We start from the raw sequence: 15441 nt of genomic DNA on the forward strand, positions 1-15441 counted from the left end.
GAAGCTCCACATTTAAAAGGTCATCAGACTGGTAAAGCATCTTCAGCTGACCCACCAGGTGGCGGTCCTTAACACTTTGTCTCAGTGCTGCACTCAGGGACATAACAGCATTTCAAGGCATTGGCAGCTGTGAGCACACACACACACGCACACACACACACGCACACACACAGAGGTAGCGCAACATGAGACTCTTAGACACACATGATCGAATCCAACACAGACAGGTGCTGCGCTTGATAAAAAACAAACACAAGAACACAGATGGATTTCAGCAGCAAACTCGCTCAGAGAGACGAAGCAATTGAGGAATCTTAATTAAAAATAAACTTTGGGCAAGATTAGAAAGCTTGCCCTCACTGTTAATGAGAGCATGGTGTTTATGAAATGTAAGCCATCAAAAACACATTGGAATGCAAATGAGACAGAGTTTTAATAAGGACTTCACTACATGTTCGATATTTTTAGGTACACTCTGAATTTGCTCTCACATCAGTGTAGAAGTGTAGATGAGCAGTATTTTGACAATTCATTTATGCAGAATGAATACCATGTTGCCTGATTAGCCTAATTACTGCTCGGTAGAATAGCTCTATAAATACATTTAATGATATATTGAGCTCTTCATGGGTTCTTTTCGATAACTGCTCCTGGCCCTTCACCTACCTGCGGAGGTGATGAAACTAACCTTTCACAGCTTTCAAACTAGCCGGTGTAAATCAAGAGAGATAAACAAGGATTGTGGAAACCTCAGCGATGCCTTCGCTATTTATAATGACAACTCGGATTTCCTTGCATTGAAGGCTTGTTTGAGGTTTGGAGATGTTCTCTCCCAGAACATTCCGCAGCCTGATTGGAAAACAACCTGCAGTGGTGTACACAGTGAGATTTCAGTATTCTGGAAACATTCTAAATACTGGGAATGTTTGTTTTTAAAGAAGCCAAAGCAATGTGCTTTATCTCGTAGTCAGACAGATACTGTAGACGTGTCGGGGAAAGTTGGTTCGGTGAGGTCCAGCCCAGCGTCTCTGCCAGAGGCAGACGTCTCTACTGTAAGATCTCTCCTTTTCTTCTGTTTCTCAAGATGCAAACAATCACCCTGACCTTCTCCTGTTCTTTTCATTTCTCTTCTGTTCCTGTCCTGCCTGTGTTTTTGTTTTTTTCTTTTCTACTCTCACCTTGTGTTTTTCTCTTATTTTTCCTATCCAGTCTAAGGAAATTAATCTATTCTTCCTTTATCTATGTCTTGGTTGCTTTTCCATTCATATGCCTGTTCTTTACCTCTCTCCTCCACTCTTATACCTTTCTACATAATGACACCCCCCCCCCTCTCTCTGCACCTCTTCCCTCTCTCATTTCCTCCCTCTCTCCTTCACTGATGCCCACCAAGGTCTCGGACGGGGGAAATGAAAACTGTATGTATTCTGTAGCAGCACAGCGTGGCTGCAGGAGGGAAAACGGCTGTTTTATAGTTTTATTTATGGATCTGTAGATTTCTGAAGCTGTGCACATCACACACAGGGGCAGAGGGGGAAATGAAGAGCAGCCTGACGTGAACTGCTTCTAGTACCCCCCCCCAGTAGAGCCACAGACAGAAGAGAACACCCTCACACACACACACACTAGGTATTTCGGACCCAAAATATATTTGCTACAAACTCCTGTCTCGAGAAACCCTCTCGCACACGCACATGCACTATGGAAACGTGTTTACTCATGTATTCACTGCAGGATATTAATTTCAACTCTATCAACTCATCTGCTCCACCCCTCCATCAAGCAAAGACACGTGAACAATGACTTATTCCCCACAATCACGTTTTTAATATCAGAATGTATAAATTTCTCTGCAGTCTGTTGGCACGTTTGTCTCTCGACTGATTGCCGCCACATTCCCAGCAGAGATGAGTTTTCTTATCTGAAGGTCAACTTAAGTGAGAGCAGTGTCTGTCACCTCGCGCTCTTAAACCCAGCAGCATTTAATGGAAGCAGCTATCATTGCACGGCAGATGGTGCCAACGCCACTACTGCACGTCTTGGCGCATGTACTCGCCAATAAATAGCCTTAAATGTAAGGAGAATGTCGTGTGGATGGAGTGAGTTATGCTGCATTAACATCACAGGCTGATAAAAATGCACAACGTCTCAATTCCAGCATCGAAGACGGACATATATTTCACTTTGAATGATTTCAAATACTTTATTTTGTTTATACCTTCTTTTTTTTTTTTTCTAAATAGTTTTCTAAATAGTTAGAACTGTTTACAAAGCTCGTTTTGCATCTGAATTATTCTGTGACGCAAGTTAAAAAGTTGTCCCAGGAAGAAAAGTCAAAAAATACAAATCTGTAATGGCATGCATTCCGTTACAGTAAGATATATTATAGATAATATAATTGTGCATCACTGTATACATTTGCTTCATCCATCTCCAGACTGCAGACAGGTGCGGGCTTATACTTAATTTATTTAGATGTTCTGCAATATTGTTTTTATCACACTGTCAGAAATAGTGGTGCATTATTAGACTACTTCTGTCCAAGGACATCCTACAGTAATTTCCCCCGAGAGCCCATTATTGAATCTCAAGGTAACCGTTTGTTTTTTTTGTGAGCCAAATAGTACACATCTGTTCACAAGCAGTGAATATATATATTTAGTCACCAGCCACAGGTTAGGTACACCTGTTTAATTGCTCATTAATGCAAATACTCACTCAGCCACACAGCGGCAACTCACTGCATTTAGGCTTCTTCAAGTTGACCTGTTGAAGTTTTGAACAAGCATCAGTGCGGAAGAATAGAAGGTATTTAAGTGACTCTCAACAAGGTGTGTTTGTTGGTGCCAGATGGTTTGGTCTCGCCCATAATGGTTACTCACATAAGCTGCTGATCTGCTTGGGTTTGCACATAAAACTTTGTCCTGACTTTTTAAAGTGAATTACCATTTTTACTTAGAAAAGTAATCCAGGGAATAGCAGTTCTCTGTCCGCAGATGACCTTCAACAAGCTGAATCTTTGATGAGAAATAGCCTACCTGGTTGTAACCAAACGCCACCATCAAACTTGCAGAGACCTCAGAATTTTGAGAATGTGTTGTAAACAACACAAAAGCATGAATCCTATTTGTCTCGTATCAACAATCCCGCTGGTTGATGTTGGTGAAATAAAGCAGGATATGTCGCGGCATGTTTGATACCAATTATGAATATTATTATTCTAACATTGCTGCGTGTCATTCCTGATTATATATTTCTCACCTTGTGATAGGTATGCCCAACAGGGTAACACACAATGTCATCTGATATGTTACACTGATTCATTTTTGGTCAAACAATTCTCTGATCTCCAAATTTCAATTCCACAGTCCATTTGGGATCAGGCAGTATGAGAGATTAGCAGTCAGAGATGTACAGCCAACAAATCCCTGCGACGTTATCATGTCAAAATAGAAAGATGAAAGCTTTCCAACACCCAGTACCGAAGGCACAGGTGGGCCGACCTGGAACTAAAAGATCCCTAATGTTGTGGCTAATGAGTGATTGCCAGGGTGGGTTCTATTCTCCGGTGTTGATCCCGTTTTATTTCTTACAGTCGTCTCCTTTTCTAACCGTCACCGCAGTGGATGATTGTCCTCCGATGCCCTCTGTAACCTGTGTCCTCCTTTCTCACACTCTCATTGCATCCATGAACATCTTCACCAGTCTTCCTCGTCCCCCCTCTGGCTGCTCCATCTTCTCCATGCATAATTAAACCATCACCAAAGCGTCCGACATGAACTGTACTTTTATTCCATTTCTTATTGTCGCTTCAAAACTTTTGTAGAAACAATTTGTGCATCTGAAAAACAAGAAGTAGAAATAGCAAATGCATCACCACTACCCCGTGTCAAGAGTGCAACAGCATTAAAGGGGACCTCCCTATTCTCAATACTATGTTCCCTTAAGGTACTATATTGGACATTATTTTCAAAGATTGCATATTTCCCAGAATTGTTTGCTGCATCTAAGGTGAAATAGGCTTATTTAAATGGGTTTTCTGTTAGCTTTACCTTAAACAAATATATCTTCTATACGTTCAATCTCTTGCACTGACATATAATGTTGTTGGGTTCTTTTTTCCAATATGGTGAGAGGGGGGCAGTGTTTTCAGCAACACAGTCCCACATTCACTTCATTTCAGTAATTTAGACTGCTCAGTATTGAACAAACATGATTTATAAGAAATGATTTTCTCCCTTGCACTGTGAAGCATGATCAAATTTGATAGCACACCAGTCTGAAAGAACGGAGTCCCCCCCCCCCCCCCCTCTGAAGGAATGGGTTTAATTTACGCCCTCCATGACAAGTCATGTTATAAGGGGACAGCGACGCCTCACTAAACAGATTCAAATATAATGGGGGAAGAAAGCGACCTGCCTCTGAAGGCAGGCTCAGTGTTATTCTAGAGGTGTGATGTGTAACATTTTACACCCAATGAACAGTTTCATCCTTCATTACCAATGATTAGTAAATCAGCTTGAATAAGCAGAATCATTCATGATGAAATGGGCAGCTTTAACTCAACCTGACACTTATTAGGGTTTTTTTTTTTCTTCTCTCAGACAGATAACATTTTTCCTGCCAGTGTAGAATGAGAGTTGAAGGTACCGAAGGTGCGAGATTGAAAGTTACACATCGCGTCTAACAATTACTAACTGTCGAGGAAATGAAATGAGAACTCACATATCAGTTTTGTTTCCAAAAGGGACTCTGAACATTGTGCGTTAATTTGGCATCACTACTATTATTTCATGTCTGACGTTTCTGTGCTTAGCAGTGCTTCTGGCTTCACCTTTAACATACCCACACAGTCATTCTTCATGAAAAAATACTCTATAGAGAGGCAGAGCTACAGCAGTGACAGTGGTCTCGCTTTAAAAAAAAAATAAAACAATGGCCCCAAACACCCATGATTCCCTTCTCTACCTGTCCACTGCAGTGTAAGTGTCTTCGAGTCTCTCCTCTGCTCGCCCACCCTCTCTCCTGGGTAATTTGTTGTGTAAATACGGTCTACTTACAGCTGACGGGCCCTTTCGGCTGTGGAGCTGGAAATGCAATTACAGGCAGCAAACATCTCCATTGTTATCACTGGAGGGTGCGACGCTCATTTTGGTCCCCTCTGCAATGGGGGCCGTTATTGATCGGTATCAGCTTTGAGGAGGGGATTACTAATGAAGCCATCTGAAAGCCTTTTGTGCTTGGTAAAGTTTGCACGTGTGTGTGTGTGTGTGTGTGTGTGTGTGTGTGTGTGTGTGTGTGTGTGTGTGTGTGTGTGTGTGTGTGTGTGTGTGTGTGTGTGTGTGTGTGTGTGTGTGTGTGTGAAGCAGACAGAGATAATGTGAGCTAGTAAATACTGTATATATGCAGCTCTGCCACCCTGTTGAGCATGCTTCCTTTTGTAGTGCTCCAGTGCCCCTGGTGGTAGGTTTGGTAATTACATATGCCATCATTCAAAACATCATTCATTTATATTATTAGGGTTCCAGCACTGAAAATGCAGGAGGAACCTATTGGATTTCCTTGGATTATTATTACTATCATTTTTATTGTAATTTATTTTCTTTTTTTTATAAAAAACACATTTTTGGGGGCCATAGCTTACATAACTTTTTGTGAAACTTTGCACACTTATAACTGGTGAAAATTGTGATCATTTGGGGGAGTTACACACTTGACCTGTAAAATGGCTCAATGACACCACCTGCAAATTGGACAAAGTTAGCCCCAGAATCCCGTTTCACCGAGAGCTGTAAAAATTGGCTCACATATGTAACAGGCCAAGACGAACAGAAAATGCTCTTTCGGCCATATCTGAAATTCAACAGGAAGGCTGCAATTCTGAAATATATATATTGGATTTAGCCTCAAGTTGTCCTGGGCCGCTAGGCTATCCTGCATTTTTGAAATACTCCTTCATTATAATATAATGAGGCAGCAATTCTATTGTAATTGTATAGCTTGGTAGCTTTTGCTGCACATACACTCCCCAGCTACTTCACTAAACAGACACTCCATAATGTGAAACAGTACAGCCGCTTCATCATAAATTCTGCATTCACAAAGGTAAATAATGTGTTTTTGCATATTTTCTTTTTTTATAAAGACATATATACATACTATGTACACACATATATACATACATGGATACATGTCGGGTGGACAGGACAACTTAGTGGGGAAAAAACAAGCAAAACAGAAATAAAGAACAAAAAAAGCTCTAAGACAAGAATTCAATTTGTCCATTTTCTAGGTTTTAGTCCACAGTGGTGTTGAGATGGACTGTATTATACTGAAAGGCCATGCAATAATAATAATAATAATAATGAGGGACAGAATCTGCTCTGGAAACCACTGGTTCCACCACATCCCAAAGGGGCCATATTGGATCTGGCGCTATAAATATTTCAGTGATGCGAATTCATGGTTTAGTTGCGCAAACCAGTTTAAAACAAAATGAGCTTTGTGAACTAATGCTGCTGGATGCAGCCATCATAACATGGCCACACTGTTACGTTGGGAATTTCTTGGTTTGGTTTCTGAGAACTTAAGACACTTGGTTCGAGTGGCGCTACCTCTCTGAGTCACAGCTGTGTGTGGCAGAACCGTTTCCAGTGTTGAGGTTGCTCCACTTAAGACTTTGTAGGAGGCCAGTTTCAAAACGTGCGAGTAAAACTGTGATATGAAAACAGAATGTGCACCACCCAGGGTCAACCGAACAAGTGGAGCAGAAAGGTCTAAAGAATGCGAAGGAGGAGGAATAGATTCTTCAGATGGGTTAAACTCAGTAGGTGCAGAAGGTGGTTGAAGTCAGATGAGAGAGAAGAGTGGGATGAAGAGATGGAAAGGGATCTTGTGTGAGAGAGAAAGTCAGACGTTTTAATGTATTTCGGAATCCTAATGGCTTAGATGAGATTAAGATTCCTAATCGCCTTGCTTAAGTGTATTTATGTCTTTTATTTCTTTGTAAAGCACTGTGAATTACCTTGTGTCTGTATGGTGTTCTAGAAGTAAGTTTGCCTTGCTGTCAAATCAGCCCCAATGACCACGAGTAAAAATTCAGAAAGGTAAATTTAACTTAAGTAGTAGTACTTCGTATGAAAGGTAGAACAACATTATGCGACACGCCCCTTTGTTGAAATAGCCACAGGAGTGAGAAGAAAAACAGGTATTTAACTTTTATAAAGAAGCTGATTGAGAAAATTGTCTTGCTGGGATCTTTGAATTTCCAATTCTTATTAAAAGCCCAGACAAAAGTCCTTGTTTATACTTACACCGATTTAATACGCGACACTTTGACCCTCACAAACAGAGCTACAAAAGTGTACATGCTCACTTACACATTACAAAACAAACCACAAATTCTTTGTCTTTATTTTTTGGCGCTCCCAGCCGACCTCGTGACTTTGCTGTAATACCATGGTGGAAATATATTTTCCCGCGGAGAGAAAACTTGAAGCCAGCATCCTAACAGAGTCTGGCATTATTCTCATGTGCCTGTAGCGTGAGGAGTGTGTTGCAGCGCTCGCTCAATTATTAAGTAACCCAACTACACAGACGACTTAGTTTGCCTCCCATTCTGAATCAAACAGGTCTAATACCATGCCTGTTTGGCAGTCTTTGAAGCGGAAGGGGATTTACTCTTTGTCCCCGTTTGATGTGCGTGCAGGCGCCTGTGGACAAACGATTCGCTCCGTTCTCGCCCGTCTTTGTTCTCCTGTGTTCATTTTCATCCTCCTGTGATTTGATTGCACCGCGACTATTTTGGAAATTTTGTAAACCTCTTATGGGCTAATGCGCTTCACATTTCCAAACTTCAAGAGGACACAACAACAATGCAAAGTGTTGGTTTGGGTGTGTGCGTTGCGCGGCACGACGAGACGAGTGCGGCGTTCGTCAAACCGGAGAGGCATTACCTATGCCAGGTCGAAAGCTATTGTGTTCGTAAGGCGCGGAACTCGTGTGTCTATGCGTGACACGTGTACTTTTAAGCTGTCGCCATTTGTGAAGTCCACAAAATTCATGGACTTTGTAAGCACTTTTGCACTAATGATGCACCATATTTTTCTTGGCAGCCAATTTTCTAAGGCTGGAGGAAATGCGTCCACTTAAATATACCCAGACTCCAGAGCCTAATGATTCATTTAGGCTTATGTAAAGTCTGGATTCCACTTCTCTCAAGTAATGCGATTGCCAAAAAAAAAAAAAAGGTTCAGCTCATTAAAGCCAATTTTACTCAATACAAGGAAGAACATACATTTAAAGTAATAACAACAAATATTTTAGTTGTTTGTTGTGGTCATTTCATACACGTAGTATAATTAAAAATAAATATTATGTTATGTTAATAGTACGAGTAACACTAGTCCCCATCTACTTGTGTAAATGGAGGGTAAACACTATCAAATATTTTATAAAGACGCACATACTTACACTTTAATTCATTGGAAGTGTAATGGAGATGCATTAAAGTTATAAGGTCAATGTTAGTCCAGATCTAAGATATGTAAAATGAACCCTTTCATCAGCCAAGTCAACATATTTGGTCAATTCTACATTTCTGTCTGTCTTCCAAACTAATAACAATAAAATGATGACAGTCACATGATTAAATGTCCATGCTGTACAGTGAGCGCTACTTCCTGTCCGGGCCTTTGAGGCATTAAACCTGTATGACAATTTGCAGGATTTAATTCCGCACACATGGACGTAGACACACACGAGTTGTATGTAACCAATTTATACAATTTCTAAACTGTAAATAGTGAAATGCAAGTGGTTTCTGGTCAGTGGTTCATTTTCCATCTGCTTATGTTATGTTTTATTCACGTTTCTCCTTGTAACACTATTGTTTTTTTCTTACGTGGCTTTTCATGGTTATAATCACACACAAGATTTATGCTTGTTATTTACATCTTGGTATGCGGCAGAGCACATACACTTTGGAAACTCCTTCTCGACATCATTGTGTCGCACTACCAGCAGCAGTTGATAAGGCCAGACTGTGCGTTTCCTTCAGGCATTCAGAGTCGAGCAGCGAGGTTGCGTATTGGCGTTGAGCCCTTTCTCTCGCCACATTGTGCAATTTGACATCCATTTCTGCTCAGAGGCTTTGTGTAAGTCCCAACAATTCCACACAATGTCCTCTGATCAACAAGGTTCCTCCTTCCACAGGACCGCTCTTCTCCCCTATAGCGGTGTTTGTTAGGCTTCGCACAATCTGCGTAATCTCAGAGGCCAGCAGCGCTCAAGCCATCTCACACCAACAACGACAACAACAGTCACCGAGATCACACTCTTCTCCCATTCTGTTGTGAACATTAGCCGACGTTCCTATTCGTGATCTTCTTCATTTTAATTTGACAATGGTTTGCAAATGACTCCTTGAGATGATTGCATGGAAGTGATTAAGTGTTCTCCGAGTGAAAACATGCATTTCGGTCACATTTATCTTTAGAGAAAATTGCGGCGGAGAACTAAAAGCTGTGAATATATCCTGATTGCAGTCTGTCCCTCACTTTATTAAATAGGGTTTACCTGTACACTACCGCGCCAGTTGGTAAGTACTTCAAAAGGACTTAATGATAGCTTTGTGCCCACCCTAGATTTGGGCTCTGAGTGATGCAAAAATGATTGACTTGCAGAAACAAAACCTCCACTGGCCTCTTAGCTCCAGCGGTGGTTTGTGGTACTCAGAGCACAAAGCTTCTAACTCACTTTTAAACACTGCTCATGGCCCACGGACACCACAAGGGTAAACCAGATAATTGGATCAAGATGGTTAAAAAAAATAAAAAAAAATGTCTGGGTGATTGAATTTGTTTGAAACTATGAACAAAAATCCCACGGAGTCTTGGTTTATGAAAGTGCTGCACATATAAGCAGAGACAAAAGCTACAAGAAACCTTATTGACATCAACTCAACTGGGACTGAGTTTGGCAGGATTAAATTTGATTTGTCATTCTCATAAATGCTAAAGATGTAGTGATGGATAAAAATGAAAAAAAAAAAGACAGAAAGCCCCAGGTGTAAATCTCCAATGGCGAGTGTGTCCTTTACATATTAGACACGATCCAACAGCTCCATTCTCGGGGTACCCGTCAGCCCAGCTTGTTCAGGGCTGAATAAATGATACTGTTAATTTGAAAAAGTCACGCACAAAGTCACTTCTTTACCGCTGATGCACAGTCAACGGTTTGTTATTTCACTGTGAGATTCATAATTCATCATGACACAACTCTTCATCGAAGAAGATTATAGATGCGTTGTAGGATTGGTCACATTTTAGCACAGTATGTCCTACAGTAAGAACACAATCTGAATCCAATGTAAAGCCACTATTATGCATCAGTACTTTATCAGTACCAACATGACAGCTGATCAACAACCACAACACATCAAGACACCACTGTGCAGCATCCCCATCAGATCATCTTCCAGTGTTTCTCACAGGTTTCTAATCCATAGAAAGTAAAAACAAACAAACAAACAAACAAAAAACTAGTACTCACCCATCACTTGTAGATGAAATCCATCCTGCGATCCTTTTTGATGAATGTCTCCATGAGGCTGCTCAAACCACTGCTATTCCATGTTCCGGAGCTTAAACATGGCCGGCAGGACAGCTTGTTGTGCTCCAGCTCGCTGTCATCCAGTCATACTGTTGGTAGTGTCCCGCTGGAAAAAGCTGCACAAAGCCTTTGGTCTTCCTCTACTCACAATGTCCATTTCTTCTGCAAACGGGCGCCTTGAAAAAGGCCCCCCCGAAGCCGGTCCGCGTATCACCCGATCTTGCTGTTAAATTAGCCGCCATCACCTCCAGAACGTCAGATAATAATAGTGCGTCATCACGCACCTGCCCACGGGCCAATCAGTCAAGCTCATTTTAATGACGACACCCAGACCAGCACGAGAAACTCCGCTCGCCCGAGGGCGGTGCGTCAATAACGCATCAAAATTTGATTGGCTGATGATACTGTCACTCAACATTTTAACCCAATAGCAGCGTCCAGCTTCGATCACGGGTGAGCGATGCAGTTACTTCTGGCCCCAGCAGAGGAAAGGAGCTGTGATGCGTTTAGAGGACATAGGAGATTTGAGCTCCACATAATTTAACCATTCGTTTTCTGGATAAAGTTGCATATTGAACAAGGAGCCTAATTGATTCCAGACTCAGATTTCAGAATCACTTTTTAATTATAATAAAAAAAGAAAAATCATTTTTGACAGGGCTCGCAGTGCTCGCCCTGCTGCCCCTGACTGCACACCACTGCCCTCAGGTGACATGTTGGCTGAGAGATTCAATCCAGCAGGCTTCTAACCACTTTTATATAACCTTAGAATCTTACAGCCACTCGCCAGCGTCGTCAAAGGAACAGCATGACCTGATGAAGCCACAGCAAAACGTCTTCCAAGACATATGACCAAGTCCAGTTGACCTGCTTTTGCTGCTTTAGATGCTTCTTAACTGGACAAAATGAGAATCTGAAGACTTCTGGTTACAAGCTTGCTTCCATAACCTCTTATTGCCGATCACATCTAAGTAAGAATACTGATATTGATTTCTGGAGCATTCGTTCATTCTATGAAGAAAAGGGAATCTCAAAGTGAATGGCTTGGAAGTCAATGTTTTAATAAATGTAATTTATTCACTTCATCTGGCCTAGTTTCCTATTCCAGGTTTCCAATAGCCAGTGCATGTGATATGAGGAAGTTTTCCTGATGTGTATATGATCTTGTGAGAGTGTTGGCTTCCTGCACATCTATGATTCCTCTGTTTCAATAAGAAGCCAACACACGTCTCCAATGTGACGAGACTCGTCCGAGTTATTCCTTGTTTGACCACTTGAGGTCAGTGTTGTATAGCAGTGAATTTAAGTTTGAACGGTGCAGTTCATATTTGTTTTTAAGGGTTAGGGTTACTATAAGTACATTATCCTTATTTTACATGTACAATAATTACATCTAAACCTTTTTTTTTTTCTTTTTGACCCTTTTAGGGTAAATACAAAAGATCCTACATGCAATATTATTGGGCTAAAAGGGTAGAAGTCCCCTCAGTTAAGAGGTTAAATATCTTCCATTTAGAAACGTTTCCTGTAAAAGTCAACACTCTGTGTGATTCTGCAGAACAAAAAGCTCTGTGTGTCTTGTGCACCTCGGTGGTCAACTTTTCTGTCTGTGGCTGAGAGGAAAAGGATCTGGAAGCGCTTCAGTGGCCACCGAGTGGGAGTATTCTCGTGGTTTTAGCATAATAGCCTTTATGAATCCCTGTGGTTTTGGCTGTAATCCCTGTGTGGCCTCAAGACTACTTTGCGAGGGTCGACATGCCTTGCAAGAGCACAATGCAAAGTCATGTGGCCAACGTCAGGGACAAGCTGATCCAGACCACTTCTTCCCAAACGAGGCTTTCACACGCTGCTACACCGTAAACAGTCAAACATCAGAAAGTCGACCAGTCAAGAAGAAAACGTCACAGATTTTTATTTTTTTCCTGTCTTCTCTGTCCAGATGACCAGGTCTTGCAGTTTGGGAAGCTGGTGAGCACCTCCAACACCTACGAGCCCACAGCACCTGGAAAACCCAGAAAGCCTGTGACTGTGAGCACAGACCAGCCTCTGCTGTGGAGCATGGGCATCCTTAAAGAAACAGAATAACACAGGTTTTAGAGCATACTGAAGAGCTGGTTGCACTAATGTAAAGGGCCAAAATGTTCTCTGAAAAGGATTTGCGGTTTTACTTTAATGAACGTAGCTCAGGTGAATCAGGAAATATGGATGCTGATTTTTATGGTGGCTTTTTATGACCAAGGACGACTTCTCATGCAGTGGGGATGAAGATGATGTGCTCCACAGTATTGTATTAACTTGATGCCTCTTCCTGACAGCGAATGCTCGATGGTGGCTTTGACTTGCAAACTTTAGCATGTGCCTTCCACTCCAGTGGTCTTTTAGTGTAAAGGGAAACATACCAAATGCCTTTCGGTGATCTTTTAAGATGACAGAAATCAAGTGTTCTACACATCCTGTACCGAGAAGTGGGTGAAGTCAATTCGAGGAGTCCAGCTTTGGGTTTTCAAATTGTTTATTTACACTGTGAAAAATAAATGATGAGCACAGAATGTAAAAATTCCACCCCTTCAGTCCCCATTGACACACATTGCAGCACCGCCTCCTCTCCCCAGATTTCGAAGTTGGAGTTTCAGCTCCATCAGGATTTAACCGCCACTGGAAGAAAATCAAGAAGAGCAGATTCAGTAATGTTGCCACACTCTGTCGCTAAAAGCTAAACTTTTTTTGTAAATTCACTGCAAATGATCACGTGTTAGTACTCCTGTTAACATTTTGTTACAAGTACCGTTTTGTTTTTTCCTAATTCAGTTAGCAAAAATAAAATCACAAGTGCTCCCATCATGATGCTGTGCTTCATTTATCTATACGAGAAACTTTGAACAACAGTTGAAGAGGTTCCACCTTATTTTCGATTCTAATGCTCCACGCAGAAAATGTGATTCTTGTGTATGTTATATCTAAATGCCCATAAATTGCTTCAATTTTTTTAAAGAATATTTTATGAACATAGTAAATTAGATTTGGTTAATCGATTGGTTGCTCGTTAGCCAATACTGCATCTTAAATCAGAATTTGTCTAATTGACTGAAAGTAATGACTGAGATCAAAATACAATGCTGCCTCCTGGTGGTCAAACAGGGTAAGTTTTAGATGAAGGCAGCTTGGTCTTTTAGTTGGAACTGAAAGATAATGACAAATAAAATCTAGTTCTGATCTCATTAAATATACAAATATGTGGTGTTTATATTTCCTTAACATCCAAAAATATTACTTTTCATTGCTTGATCTACATATCAAATTAAAACCTCAACATTTGTGTATTTAGAGAGACTTATATACTGCCAACACTTCACATTCACTAAAGATCAACATGGTGCTTGACCTAATTGTAAACCTTAAACGATGAAATGGCTCAAAAGGTGCTTCTGATCAGTTTAACATGTTAGAAATTAGACCATCTCTGGACTCAAACTACAGATTAAACCTGGCTTCTTTTCTGGATACATGTCATGAAATCAAGACTCTTTAAATATCTACCAGCTAAGAATTTGGAGCATCAACCTAGAGAACCATGCATGTATGTTCTTATTAAATAACTTACACAATGATGTTGTTGATGGGAATGTGGATGAGCTTCACGAAGAAACCAATGAAACCCATGATGGCAAACCCGATCGCTGTAGCCATGGCAATCTTCTGAAATTCTGAGGGAGGACAGAACAAAGTTTATTTACCACATATAGCACCCATCACACACCAGGCAATTGGGACCTTTAAAAAGGAAATCAGGGAAATACATTACAACAAGGCAAATTAGAGTCTTACTCGTAGGCGAGTGTTTGCTTCTGACTGTGGGAAGAGTTAGTAAACCTCAGAGGTCTGGATGTTTCATATTCTACAAGTAAATCTACGAAGAGGGACTTATTGTCATAGGAGTGCTTCACAGGTCTCAGTTTAGGGATCATGGATTTGAGGTTTGGCGTTGTCCCACAGCTGGCCAAAAGAGGGATACAATGGCAAATAAACGTACCTTTTCTGTCTGGCTTCGTACATCTTTTGACGAGCCTGATGGAGTCTTTGACAAACTGCCGACTGGGCTCCACGAACTGCATCACCTGGTCCATAATGTCTGTAGACAGAACCGGAGACGATCAGAACCACGGACCCTTCCAGTGCTGACGTGTAGCTTTTACACGGCTACCACAACCCCCAAAACGAACACCGGGCTCCTCTTTATCCCCAACATGTTTGCAAAACGGACAGTGAAAGAACATTTAACTAAAAACGGGTCGTTTTAGTTGGTAGATCGAAATGTAGCATAGCTAGCTAGATATGCTAAAAAGAAAAAAGTCGGCCGGGCATTTATGACGATTAGAAGCCCAACAACGGAAAAACGATAAAACAGAAAGGTTTTCCTTTACCACTGAGGTTACATATTCATATATAAAATGTAAGAACTTCTAAAAGGCTGAGTTTACCGTACCTGTGTGTGGCGTGTGGTCTGACGAGAAGACGGAGGCGGAATGAAGTGAAGGCCACGTCGCTCAGCTGAAAGGAGGAGAAGGAGGGGTGACGTAGACTTAACTTGCGCACGCGCAAAACACTGGGTCCAAGGTGACCGCACTGCCACCCAAAGGCGAGGAGGTCTCATCACAACAACAACAATTCTCACGTTCCATGATTACAGCAGCTCATTTCCTCCGCCGCGGAGGTTATAAAGTCATCCGCGTTTATTTGTCTGTCTGTCTGTCTGTTCGTCTGTCCGTCTGTCTGTTAACATCCTGTTAACAAAAACTAATGAGCGGATCTTCATAAAAATTGGTACACACGTGC

The 15441-nt window shown here is 41.3% G+C and overlaps 2 protein-coding genes across 8 annotated transcripts in view; one reads left to right on the forward strand and one right to left on the reverse strand.

Moving 5' to 3' along the window:
* tpk1 (thiamin pyrophosphokinase 1) overlaps positions 1-12947 on the forward strand; it is a 75797-nt gene extending 62850 nt beyond the window's left edge. For all 6 annotated transcript variants that reach the window (XM_080490003.1, XM_080490008.1, XM_080490005.1 and 3 more), the window contains exon 9: positions 12548-12947. In XM_080490003.1, the coding sequence (XP_080346129.1) occupies positions 12548-12693 (146 nt within the window). In that variant the 3' untranslated portion in view covers positions 12694-12947. The remainder of the gene's footprint in view (positions 1-12547) is intronic.
* Positions 12948-13105: 158 nt separating this feature from the next.
* Positions 13106-15187, reverse strand: sec61g (SEC61 translocon subunit gamma; the record flags this gene model as incomplete). 2 transcript variants are annotated; one of them, XR_013936409.1, is made up of 3 exons in its annotated part: positions 14639-14678; positions 14210-14312; positions 13106-13263 (listed from the first exon to the last, which is right to left on the reverse strand). XR_013936409.1 is itself a non-coding variant. In XM_080490009.1 (3 exons), the coding sequence occupies exons 2-3, from the start codon at positions 14730-14732 to the stop codon at positions 14206-14208; spliced, it is 201 nt and encodes a 66-aa protein (XP_080346135.1). In that variant the 5' UTR covers positions 14733-14737; positions 15092-15187. The 2 variants fall into 2 exon arrangements, 1 of the variants encoding a protein (XP_080346135.1); XM_080490009.1 differs by lacking the exon at positions 13106-13263 and adding an exon at positions 15092-15187 and having other exon boundaries at positions 14206-14312; positions 14639-14737.
* Between the last annotated feature and the right edge of the window lie 254 nt (positions 15188-15441).

This window comes from Lipophrys pholis (assembly GCF_963383615.2).
Source record: "Lipophrys pholis genome assembly, chromosome: 20".
Lineage (NCBI taxonomy): Eukaryota > Metazoa > Chordata > Actinopteri > Blenniiformes > Blenniidae > Lipophrys > Lipophrys pholis.